General features: G+C 35.4%; 4 protein-coding genes and 1 long non-coding RNA gene across 5 annotated transcripts; all 5 read left to right on the top strand.

Annotated features, from left to right (window-relative positions):
* The first annotated feature begins 468 nt into the window (after window positions 1–468).
* On the top strand, window positions 469–1,346 carry LOC145801774 (uncharacterized). The gene is made up of 3 exons (XM_082893465.1): window positions 469–517; window positions 602–889; window positions 978–1,346. Exons 1-3 carry the CDS (start codon window positions 501–503, stop codon window positions 1,090–1,092), a joined length of 420 nt encoding a protein of 139 aa, XP_082749591.1. The 5' UTR covers window positions 469–500; the 3' UTR covers window positions 1,093–1,346.
* Window positions 1,347–3,031: 1,685 nt separating this feature from the next.
* LOC145801414 (uncharacterized) lies at window positions 3,032–3,622 on the top strand. The gene is made up of 3 exons (XR_014342847.1): window positions 3,032–3,123; window positions 3,203–3,292; window positions 3,524–3,622. It is a non-coding gene; the product is annotated as an uncharacterized LOC145801414 (long non-coding RNA).
* A 163-nt stretch (window positions 3,623–3,785) lies between these two features.
* On the top strand, window positions 3,786–5,032 carry LOC114274126 (uncharacterized). The gene is made up of 3 exons (XM_082892751.1): window positions 3,786–4,111; window positions 4,192–4,272; window positions 4,352–5,032. Exons 1-3 carry the CDS (start codon window positions 3,794–3,796, stop codon window positions 4,400–4,402), a joined length of 450 nt encoding a protein of 149 aa, XP_082748877.1. The 5' UTR covers window positions 3,786–3,793; the 3' UTR covers window positions 4,403–5,032.
* Window positions 5,033–5,431: 399 nt separating this feature from the next.
* LOC145801413 (GDP-L-galactose phosphorylase 1-like) lies at window positions 5,432–7,241 on the top strand. The gene is made up of 5 exons (XM_082892753.1): window positions 5,432–5,578; window positions 5,660–5,719; window positions 6,071–6,316; window positions 6,405–6,590; window positions 6,930–7,241. Exons 1-5 carry the CDS (start codon window positions 5,441–5,443, stop codon window positions 7,215–7,217), a joined length of 918 nt encoding a protein of 305 aa, XP_082748879.1. The 5' UTR covers window positions 5,432–5,440; the 3' UTR covers window positions 7,218–7,241.
* Window positions 7,242–7,347: 106 nt separating this feature from the next.
* LOC145801412 (enoyl-CoA hydratase 2, peroxisomal-like) lies at window positions 7,348–9,215 on the top strand. The gene is made up of 4 exons (XM_082892752.1): window positions 7,348–7,486; window positions 7,613–7,683; window positions 8,663–8,836; window positions 8,953–9,215. Exons 1-4 carry the CDS (start codon window positions 7,430–7,432, stop codon window positions 9,038–9,040), a joined length of 390 nt encoding a protein of 129 aa, XP_082748878.1. The 5' UTR covers window positions 7,348–7,429; the 3' UTR covers window positions 9,041–9,215.
* The last annotated feature ends 3,360 nt before the right edge of the window (window positions 9,216–12,575 follow it).

The raw sequence follows: 12,575 nt of genomic DNA, 5'->3' as shown, positions 1-12,575 counted from the left end.
GTCGAGATTTGCAAGATATGGGAATTCGGAAGGCACTACATCCTCAGAAAAGGGTTGGGAACAAGTATTATTTGCCTCCTGCATGTTTTGCCATGAACAATAGAGAGAAAAGTCTATTCTGCACACTTCTAAAGAATATCAAAGTTTCAGATGGTTACGCATCCAGTATTTCTCGTCGGGTTAACCTCAAACAGCGTAGCATATCTGGACTAAAAAGTCATGATAACCATATACTCATGCAACAAATACTTCCAATAGCAGTGAGAAATTTGTTACCGAAGAAAGTGGTTGAACCATTAATTGAGTTAAGCAATTTCTTCAGGCAGTTGTGTTTCAAAACCCTAGAGGTGGATGGTCTAAATCGTCTTCAGTCCCAAATCGCTCTTACACTTTGCCATCTTGAGAGAATTTTTCCTCCATCATTTTTTGATATAATGGAGCACTTACCCATTCACCTAGCAAAGGAAGCGAAGATTGCCGGTCCAGTGCAATATCGATGGATGTACTTTATAGAAAGGTGTGTAATTCTACTCCAATGTCCATTTTGTATATATTTGATTGTTTATACTTGGAAGTCATGTATGCATCTTTTTGTTTATAGGTACCTTATGACGCTTAAATCATACATGCGTAATCGAAGTCATCCTGAAGGTTCAATTGCACAGGGATACTTGGTCGAAGAATGTATGACATTTTGCTCAAGGTACTTGCATGATGTTGAGTCGAAATTGCATCGACCGTTAAGGAATTGTGATGCTAGTGACAATCCTGAGATATTAATTGGGCGGGCTTTAGGAAAAGGAAAAGGGTTTGTTCTTGATAACACAACATGGGTACAGGCTCATCGGTATATGTTATTTAACATTGCTGCGGTTGTCCCATATCGAGAGTAAGATAGATGCAACCTTTGTCTCATTGTGAATGTATTTATACCAACTATAATTATCGTGCATTTTACAAGTAGTTTAATTGTGTAGGGAACATCGTGAATTTATTAAGCGGTCACATCGTCGTCTCAGAGATTATGATGTGGATCGTCGTCACAATGATGAGTTTCCCAAATGGTTCAATTCTTATGTAAGTGCATGTTAAGCACAAGTCTTCCATATTTTTCCAATCCATGTGCTTCTATATTTTTGAAGTTGTTAATTGATGTTTAATATTGATAACTTTCTTTGAAAAATAGGTTGCTGAGCTATTAGCTACTGAAAATGTAGCGTTGTCAGAAGAGATTAAAATTTTGGCTTTTGGACCTAGCCAAAAGGCCACCAGATTTAATGGGTATATAATTAATGGTACTAGGTATCATACTAAGAGTTGTGAGTTGAGAAGAAAAACTCAGAATAGTGGGGTTATGGTGAAGGCAAAGAATTCTAGCTATGCAAGTGCGAAAGACATTAATCCAGTAGAAGGTGATGTAGCGTACTATGGATATGTGACAGATATTATTGAATTGTATTACTCACACGACCATAGATACATGTTATTCATGTGCAACTGGATTGATAACAATAAGGGACTCAAGCAGGATGATTTTGGTTTTACACTTGTTAATTTCAATCACTTGTTATATGCGAAGAAACAAGACAGTGATGAGCCATTCATCCTAGCATCTCAAGCACAACAAGTCTTTTATGTTAATGATTCTGTTGATGAAGATTGGAATGTTGTACTCAAGATGAAATCTAGAGACTTGTATGAGGTGTGTGGAGAACAACCAACTATTGATGAAGGACTACATCATAATGAAGTGGAAGGATTTGGTGATCAAGAGTTAGATGTAGCTTCCTTCACTTGTGAGGAGGATATGGATTGGGTTAGGCAAGGTATTGATGGAACAACTGTTGATGAAACTATTGGACCTCTAGAAGCATTGACAGAGGCACAATTTGAAGATGACGAAGAACTGATATGATATTGTAATTGGCAGCATATTCACTTTTACATTTGTGTTTTCTGTATGGATATTCATATTAATAAAATCTTTGCTTTTGTACCTTTGTACCTTTCTTTAAATGGCCATTTTTACCTTTCATGTACTCGTATTTTGTTTTGAATGCAGTAGATATTTATAGATTATCATGTCCTTACTCTTATGTTTGTAGTTTTTTTTATAGATATTATCTATGAGTTCTAGCTTCGACCATTCTTCTAGTGAAAGTGAGCAATCAAGCTCTAGTAGTTCTAGTTCAGATGAGACTCAGACCACACTCAAGATGAAAGTCATACCCAATCCACCGGCATCATGGCATCCACCAGGCAGTCTTCCTACCACATCACGTAGCGGTAGTACATCACATGGCTCTGTTTCAGCTGGTATGTATCAACTTTGCTTGATATTTTCTTATGGTGTTTTTGAGTTAGATTTGTAGTCCTATCTATCATACATCATGCATGGTTATTTTAAAAAAAATTGAGTTTGGATAATTAAAAGCATAATGTGTGGTATAGAAGCAAGGATAGCAAAATTTTAACACCCCATGGTATGATATGTTGAAATTTGTTGAAATTAAAAGCATAAAGAAACTGATATGAAGCTTACTGCTATTGTTTTGTAGGTCCTAGCTCAAGTCAAGCCACACAAAAGCAGACAAGGGGTCCCACATATGTGCATGGTCAATGGGGTACTAGTGAAGATGGCATTTTAAAAGTTGTTCCAAATGAGTTGCATCAAGTAGTTGAAGGACACACATCCCTTGCTTCACATTTGGGCGTATTGGCACGAGATGGGAGTCTTGCACCACTCACTTTTACGACTTGGCATTATGTTCCAAAACAAAACAAAGATAACATATGGAGGGAGATAAAGGTATATATGGATATTTAATATGAAATAAGTTACAATTGTATTCCATATGAAATGCATATTACAAGTGTAGTTGACATTGCATATTACAAGTGTCTGTAATTGTAATGCAGGCTCATACGGATGCAGATGAATCCATGAAGAGAACAATAATGGCTTCATTTGGAAAGAAATGGAGAGATTGGAAAAGTCGAGTGAAAACAATGGGATACAAACCCTTCATGAATGATACAGAAAGGTTGGCTCATCGACCAGATAGAGTACATGAGGATCAGTGGCGGGCTTTGGTCTACTATTGGGGCACTCAGAGTGCATCGGTAAAATTTTATTTATGTGAAAAAATGTTTATATATGATAATTGTTTATAACATCTTAAATAAATTTCATATTTGACAGAAATCAAGCAAGAAGAATAGAAAAATCCGGAAGAAGAAGACATTACATCATAGAACAGGCCGAAAGCCTTTCTCAGTAGTTCGACTGGAGGTATAATTATTCTCTCCATTCATCATTTTCATTCTTTGTCAACTATATCTGTCTATATGTGCTAAAAAGGTGTCAACAATTTGCACCATAATGAATTTATACCAGTTCTACAAAAACAGATGTTATTTGCTTAGTTGTTTATTTTATTTACTTAACTTGTTCACATATTTAATTGCTTAATTATTTAATTTTCTTATTTATCTTAAGATTTTGGTCGTCTTTCATTTATAGGAGACAAAAAAGAACAATGGGGTTCCTGCTAGTCGATCACAGGTGTGGATGGCCGCATACATGAAAGATGGGACGTCAAATAGTGATTCAGTTAATGAGGTTATGGTATGTGATACTACTTTATCTTTGGACTTTTAATATGATTTATATTTATATTGGAGGCTCATTATTGAATTCAAACTTACAGACTCAAATGAATGAGTTAGCAGAGCACATTGAGGGATCTTCTACTGACCCTGCAGCATTACAGGAGCAATCTTCGCACAAGTTATGGGCCCAGAGCGACCTGGCCGTGTTCGGACGTTTGGATTGGGACCGTCACCCACTGATGTTTTTGGAGGTGGATATAGGCGGTCACAAGAGCAGAATCGTCTCTTCCAAACTCAAGTTCAGGAACAAGTTCAAGAGCAACTTCAACGGTATCAAATGCAGTTTGAGTCGAAGATGAATGAAGTAATGGAGAAACAAATTCAGGCTATACGCACAGATTTTCAGTCACGAATTCAGTTTTTGGAATCTCAATTGCAAGCTGCAGGCGTGCCCGTTGACCCAGTTGTTGCACCATCAAACTCATTACATAGGCAGCAGGTATTTTAATTATTTTTACTAGTTATTACTTTAAATTGCCTAGAGCTAATATACAACTTAAGTCTCTTATTGAATGATAGGTTGTGGATTCACTTAGTAGTCATCCCACTGTTCGGCCAATGTCACATCAACAACAATCTCATGCATTTTCATCCCAAGAGGTGAGCAATCATTTAATCAAAGCTTTTTTGACAAATAACATATCTTATTAATTACAATACTTGCTCTTATTAAATATAGGTTCACCTTTCAAAGAAAGAGAAGAAGAATAAGAAGAAGAAGAAGAACTAACAAGGTAAAAGTACTATGTAAGGTTATTCTATATATTATAGCGTAGAGTTTCAGTAAAACGAAAGATAATATTTGTTTGAAGTGGAGGCATTTTGTTAAGGAACTTGGCCGACCAACTGAACTCAAAAGCCACCAGAAAGCTACAATGGGTATTCCAAGTCCATGTGGTGCCTTTTGATACTAATTTTTGTTTCATTGTTCTGTGGCCCCTTTTCATGATCTGTAAAGCCATCCGATATTTTGCTAAACTGATTCGACTGCAGGTGATTATTGGTGGAGGTGGAGGTGTCGCTTTTGCTGCAGCTCCTGCAGGTGGAGGTGGAGCCCCAGCTGCTGAAGCACCTCCAGCTGAGGAGAAGAAGGAAGAGAAAGAGGAGAGTGAAGATGAAGATATGGGTTTCTCACTTTTTGATTAGTGAATCATCTATATACAATGCTTTCTTATTTACCAAGTTTTGAATGTGTCGGCCAACTTTGATAGGGGTTGAATGTTGGCTTTTCATCAGTCAAGTATGAATCTTGTGGTGGTCTTTATGATCTCTAGTAGACAACTCACATTTTTGTGGTTTTTAAAGCTGTGTTTGAACTTGGCTTCTGCTATATCTAATATGAGCTAGTGTTTGCATGTTATCTTGTGAAGTTGTTATCTGTAGTCTTCATAACTACAGATATTCTTACAAAATTATAAGCTAGTGTTTGCATGTTATCTTGTGAAGTTGTGAGCAGTATTATGTCCAGTTCCTTCAAACTAAAGAGATCCAGGTTTCTCAAGAAAACCCTTCCAACATCCCAGATATTTTTCAGACTCCGGGTGAGTCGTTGCATAGATTTTGTTATCAACTTTGCTTCGCTACTTAGGCATAAACTGATTAAACTATTCCTTATACTCAAATGTTGAAATGTTGACTGATGTAATTGCTATTCCTAGAAAAATAAAATCGCTGGTGAGAACTTTCTCTGGCTTGTGCAGGATATTGTGGGGTGTCAGTTGCTTACAGAGGCAGTTAAGAAAGTGCAAATTCAGGTAAATTGGTCATAATGTTCATGCAATTAGGAGCAAAGCTACCTCTGTATGCTTTCAAGAGGGTGAACAAGATTGTCGGTGAAAAGGGTCTAATTGCTCACGACTACATAGAGCCTTCCATTGCTTTCTTGGATTCTCTTCTTCTTGGGGAGGTAAATTGTGAAAGTTTTAGCTTCAAATTTTGTATTTACCAATCATCATAATCAGCTGATATCGTTACCATTTGATGGTAGTGGGAGGATCGTATGCAGAGAGGGCTCTTTCGCTATGATGTCACCGCTTGCGAAACCAAGGTCTTTGCCATTTTCTTTCTCTTCATTTTGATAGTTTATAGCTAAATTTGTCAGTCTAAATTCTGCTTAGTTGAGTACTTTGCTCAATATGGTTCATCTGGACTTGTATGATTACTAGCTATGCGTGCATACGCAATGGGCTTTCAATTTTAGATCTAATTTTTTTGGTGATTTGATGAATGGGAAATATGGGTTGAATTTGAAAAGTATTGACAGTTATTTACTGGATTAGTTAACAACATGGACATTTTTGAAAAGAAAGAAAGAAAAAAAAAAGAAAGAAAGTGTAACAATCCTTCAAAACTTTTCTGAGTTGTGTTTTATATAATAGAATAGATGATAATTTTTCAGGTAATCCCGGGAGAGTATGGATTCATTGCACAGCTGAATGAGGGCAGACACCTTAAGAAGAGGCCAACTGAGTTTCGTGTTGATAAGGTCCTGCAGCCCTTTGATGGGAACAAATTCAACTTCACTAAAGTTGGACAGGAAGAGGTGCTTTTCCAGTTTGAAGCAAGTGATGAAGACAATGAAACCCAGTTCTTCCCAAATGCACCCATCGATGTTGAGAATTCTCCAAGTGTCGTGGCCATCAATGTATGCCTGCTTTACTTGCTCTTCATGTTAAGATTGTGTATAGAAGAAGTTTTAGCTAAGCTGGTTTATTTTAATTATGCGTCAACAGGTTAGTCCTATTGAGTATGGTCATGTACTTTTGATCCCTTGGATTCTTGAATGCCTGCCTCAGAGGATCGACAGGGTGAGTTTCTTGCTTGCTCTTTACATGGCAGCAGAAGCTGGAAACCCGTACTTCAGATTGGGTTACAACAGCTTGGGTGCATTTGCTACAATCAACCACCTTCATTTCCAGGTTCATATAATATCCCCTTTTTCGTATCCCTCAAATTGATTATAACAATTCTGTCATCATATCTCTTACTAGCAGCAGGTGCACACGCAATGTTGTGCAAAGGTCTGTAAAACCGTTCATGTTTGTGGAAATCGAAATATTTCAGTCAGTTTGATTCTTCACATGGCAGTGTTCAAACTCATTGGCAGTTGTGGGCATTTCTGGAAAACGAAAAAAGTGTGAGGAAGCATTCACACCAACTGACACGTGCACTTTATATAATAGCATAGATAGTATAGATAATTAGTTAGTTTTTCTGTTGGTAAAGGAAAGAAAGTTCTATGATTTTTATGGCTACAGGCTTATTACTTGGCTGTGCCCTTTCCAATTGAGAAAGCTCCGATTAGGGAGATAACTACTTTGAATGGTGGGGTGAAAATCTCTGAGCTGTTAAATTATCCAGTCAGAGGTCTTGTTTTTGAGGGTGGAAATACTCTGGAAGATTTGTCCAATGTTGTCTCGGATTCCTGCATTTGCCTTCAAGATAACAACGTACCTTACAATGTGCTAATCTCTGAGTCTGGGAAACGGATCTATCCTTTTGTTATCTATCCTTTCTCCTTTAGCACTGTAGGTTCTGTGACATAACCGTACACTTTAGATAACTATTGCATTGTCTGGTTTTGAAATATTCTGTCTAAAAAGTTCGAGTACGAATCATTGCTGAAATTTCAAGTGCCCTTTTGTTCCTGCACTCGTTCAAACCTGAAAAGATTGTACACGGCGACCTAAAGTCGGACAACATCCTTCTTGATTCCAATCTCAACTGCAAGCTATGTGATTTCGGGATTTGTAGACTAATGCCAGGAGAGACCCTCCGTTGCCCAAGTTTCGAAAACATCATTTTGAGATGGAAGGTGTGCTCTGTGTATTTCTGTTTGGTATATTAGTCTTCGAAGGATTCTGAACCTCTCTCTCTCTCTCTCAGTGTGCATTGTTGTTTATGTGAGACACGATTCTCAACCTTCATTGCTGTTATGCAGGCATTGCTGTATAGGCTATTCGGTGATTATAATCCATTGCATTCAGATCCTAAGGTTGCAGAAATTGCAGGGTTAGTGCACCAAATAATTCAAAACTGCATTCTCTTGCCATGTTTTTTTTATTTTTTTTTTACTCTCTATTAGATATGCTGCTATTGACTCCTAGATTCATGGATCAAGCCAACTGCATTTTTGGAGATATTAATTTTACCTGGGACTAAGCTTCATTTCCCATTGGCAAGTTTATGCTTTTTCAGCCAACATAATAAATAATCAATGATTATTGATGCATGCTTGGCTGTTTTAACTTCTTTAGAGCTTATTCACCCCAAAAAACTGCATATGCTTTGTACAAAGGGGGGGGCGATGGAGCTCACATTCAACTCTTGCCTATGACTGGAAAATAAAACAAAGAGAGAAGGAATAAAAATTACATTGGCAAGGGAAAATAGGTCTTGGATTGTGTAGTGTGGGTCATTTCCTTTAGCAACAGTGATTACATCTCTTTTCCTTTGAAGACATTTAATCAGATTACCTTCTCTCACACTGTTGCTCCAGGACCATATAACAACAGTTAACTCGAGTCCCTTTTCATTTGCTACATTATAGACTGCCGTTTTCCAGAAAACAGTTGAATAGACAAAAGGTACATGCACGGAGTACATGGTTTGCAAAAAGTGAAGTGCAAACTGCTTTTTTTTCATTTTATTTTTTTCCCCCTGTTTATATTTTGAGTTCCTGGGAGTATGAAATTACATCTCATAAATCTGTTTTTATTTTCCCTTGCATTTTCAAGGAATTAATATATATTGCACACTGATGATCATCTATAGAATTTCATGAGATGGCTTGTTTTTTTCTTTTTAAATTGTGAAATTACTACTGATAGTTTTCTGTGATGGATAATAAGTGGGGGGAATCAGGGATGGATGTATTCCTTTTAAATGGTTCGGTTATTTAAAATAGTATATATTTATACTTGTTTTTATTATATTGGTCATGCATCTGCCCTCATAGTTTGCTCTATTTTGTTTTATCATTTTTCCAAAGATTTTCTCGCCCGATACAGCATGGGTTGTGCACAATGGGCTTTGTGGTCAGGGCTATCATCAAGTGTATCTGCAGGGGAGACCCAAACATGATCAAAAACATATCGGGACGATTTCTTTTACATGTCTACCCTGGTGAAACCTTGATCATGGAGATGTGGCTTGAAGGCTTGAGGTAGATCTTTCTGTTTCTTTTTTCTTTTATCTGGGCTCAATTTTTCTCTTCCTGAGTTGTGGTTTTTTGTTTGTGTTCATGTGAAGAGAACTTTGATAAAATTAAAAACTGCGCAGGGTTGTATATCAGGTAAAGGTAAAAGAACAGAACAAGGCAGTGCTTTCTGGCGTCATTGATCTCACTCATTTGACTTCGTCTCTGTAAATTCTCACGGTGCGTATCATCCAAAAAATAATAATAAGTTTATGTACTATGAATAACTGTTAACTGTTTTTAGGGTTGTGGTTTGTTGAGAGAATCATCCCCAATATGTTTCAATAAATTATAGTGTATCTACTTTGTAACATCTGTTTGGCTTATTCATGGATGAATTTAATCCCAGTCCTATTTGGACAGAGAACAGAATTTTATTTCATTCTTGTGGTTTTTCTCGAGCAAGATGATTTATTTAATCTAGTGAATTTTTGTGAAAATCTTTTGCAGAACCGTACCTGACTCGGATTATTGGTGGTTTTGCTTTCAAGAGATAATGCACGATCCTTAGGTGGCAGCCAATGGATTCACCTACGAAGGAGATGCTCTGCGTGGATGGTTGGAAAATGGCCGAGAAACTTCCCCGATGACCAATTTGAGACTGGATCACTTGCATCTCACTCCCAACCATGCACTGAGACTTGCTATTCAAGATTGGCTTTGCAAAGTTTAACATACCATTCGTATACATTCAGTCTATGTCATAATGTATATTTGTAGAGTCTTCTTGTATTTGGAGAAAAAAAAACCCTTTTACCATTGTATTTGGATAACTATTGAAATATTCTGTCTAAAGAGGACTGGGAGAAACAACAGGCTAAAGAGGTAGAGCATTGCATTGGCTTCTGTATGCCAGTTGTATCAAAATCTTGTATTGGTATCACGAACTTTTTTTTATGTATTTTATTTTATTTGTATGTTAATAGGTTAGTAATAAGGTAGCTTACAACGAATGAGCTATGGTCGCTCTATCGATTCGTTGTTGCTATTGCACATATGAAACTGAATTAATGCTTCATTTGTTATTTGAATGGGAGTTATTATTTTATCTGTTTGTTTTATTATAGGTATTTGAATGGGAGTTAATATTTTGTATGTTAGTTTTATTATAGTTATTTTTTTATTAATTGAATGAGAAATCAAATTCAATATTTTCTTACAGGTATTCTTTTTAATTTAATCAAATAAAACTAGCACAATCTCAAAAAAAAAAAAAAAAAAAAAAAAAAAAAAAAAAAAGAAGAAGATAAGACGGCGTTTCTAGAAACGCCTCCTAAACTCTCAATACTAACGGCCATATTTTTTAAACAGATACGACGGCGTTTCAAAGCGTCGCTAAATATCATCGGTGACGTCAGCGTGTGTATAGTGGGAGATTTGGCGGCGTTTTTTAAAACGCCTCCTATACTAATATCACGACGTTTTTAAAACGTCGCAAAGCTACAGCGACGGCCGCAGCTTCGACGTTTGGTACTAAACGCCACAAAATGAATTAGCGGCATTTTTGATAGATATAGCGGCGTTTTTAAAATGCCACTAAAAACCCGATTTCCAGCAGTGAGTATTACATATACAAGTCACTACAAGTTCACTCCTGAAACAAACTCTCTCAAAATATTTTTTCTCTTGCAAAAATGATCTCTCTCAAGATGTACTCTCTCAAGATAGGAAATAGTTGAACTCTAGAGAATTAGAAAATAAGTTGGGAGAGATACCAAAATGTTCTTGGAGAGGTGCCTCAACAAATGAGTAAAGGGTCCTTTAAATAGACCTGAGGCAAGGCAAGTTCGCGGGTTGGTCATGGGCGTGATTCACTAGTCGTAGGAGCAAGGTGCCTTTGGGGGTTGCTGAGAAAATACTGAGAGCTAGACTTTCTGACATACCACAATAGCGGGTGCGATTGTGCCCATCGCGGGCGCTACGTATAGGGTCGCGGGTTCGTCCTTGGCATGCTCCAACAGCTTTTGTAGACTTCTGCTCCAGGTTTTGAGGCATGTTCTCGCACATGCTTTTGACAGTTTAAACTCCCGACAAATAGCATTCTTTTGGGCTAGAAAAGTCCACCATGCTCACATGTTTGTCCATCACAAATTGACAAAGAAGATTCACAATCTTTGCACATGTGATTCTTTATTTCTTCATCAATGTTTTGTCATCAAAAAGCTTCGGCAAACAACCACCCTAAGCGATTCTTTTTGGCTGGAAAATGTCAACAACCTCCCATGCTTGTCCACCAAAATTTGTCAACAAGATCATCTATACAAATCATAATCTTCATATCTTGACATCCTTGAGCCTCGAAATGTTGTTGGAGTTTTGCTCATACATGCCATCAATGAGGATCTAACAAAATCCACAAAAAGATCACACATGTGAAGGATGGTCTTTAGCTAAATTTTCCCACCAAAAGATTGAGACAAATAGCCTCATTTAGCATCTCAAAGTTGGCATGCTCAACTTTGAACCCTCATGGCATGCTCTTGTATCTTTGACATTTGAGAGGCACAATAATCAAGGAGATAGTCAAGACGAAAGATATAAAAATCAATTGAAGAAAATCAAAATAACTTAAATTAATGATTCTTTAATCAAAATTAATCAAAATAACTTAAATTAATGAAACGAATTTTATAAATGTAAGCGTATTAGTAAAGATTGAAAAATTCTCATAGATTAAATTTAAATCAATTATCAAGTAAATGTGCAAGATTCTTTTATCTTTAATGAAAAGGACTTCCAAAATTACCAAATATAAGGAAATGAAAATTGAAAGATAAAGAGATGAAGAAGAAGATTGAGTGAACAAACAAAGCAATTATTAATTTACTTTTACTCCTATACTTGAAAAAGAAATGCAAAAAATAAAACTAAGATAGTGTTTGGTTAAGTTTTAGAATCGTGATTCCAATCAAAAAAATTTAAAACTCATAATTAAACACTGAATTCAAAACTCTTTTCAAAAATTCTTTTTAAAATTCATAACTAAACTTTTTTCAAAATTCTATTTTTAAAAAAAAATCAAAAAAAATATTTTTTTTATTTTGTTCTTTAATATTATTTTTTTGAAAAAATATTTTTTTCAGAAAATATTTTTTTATTTTTTTTTTCAAAAAAAATATTCTGTTATTTTTTTAAGTATTGGCCAAATAATTTGTTATAATTTAGATATATATTTATATGGGCAATCCAAATTTTTTTAAAATTTGAAAACATTTAAAAAATTAAATATTTAAAAAAATAAAAAAATATATTTACAATATTAAAAAAATAAAAGATGTTAAAAAGATATTTTAAAAATAAAATAAAATATTTAAAATAAAAATAATAAGAAAGTATGAAAATAAAAATTACATATTTAAAGTTAAAAATAATTAAAATATTTTTTTTAAAAAATAGAGCACAAATGTAGTATGAAAAATGTTTGGGACCCCCACAAAGGAGAACCCCCACGACTCATATTAATGTATTGACCATGGATGTGTTTGAATTTTTTTTTTTTTTTTTCTATCTTTGAAAGTGACATGAATGGCCTAAATCATTTTGGGGGTTGTGAAAATTGTATTTTGTAGGGGTCTCTATCACTGTTAAATGTAGTAAATACAACACACATTAAAATAAATAAATAAATATTTACAATAAAATATGTTTACCCTAAAAAAATAAAGTAATTTTTTTAAATATTTAAAAAAAATAAATCCAAAATAAT

Source organism: Camellia sinensis, chromosome 10, assembly GCF_055761805.1.
Source record: "Camellia sinensis isolate YWXY chromosome 10, ASM5576180v1, whole genome shotgun sequence".
Lineage (NCBI taxonomy): Eukaryota > Viridiplantae > Streptophyta > Magnoliopsida > Ericales > Theaceae > Camellia > Camellia sinensis.
This window is presented reverse-complemented; position numbering and strand designations above follow the sequence as displayed.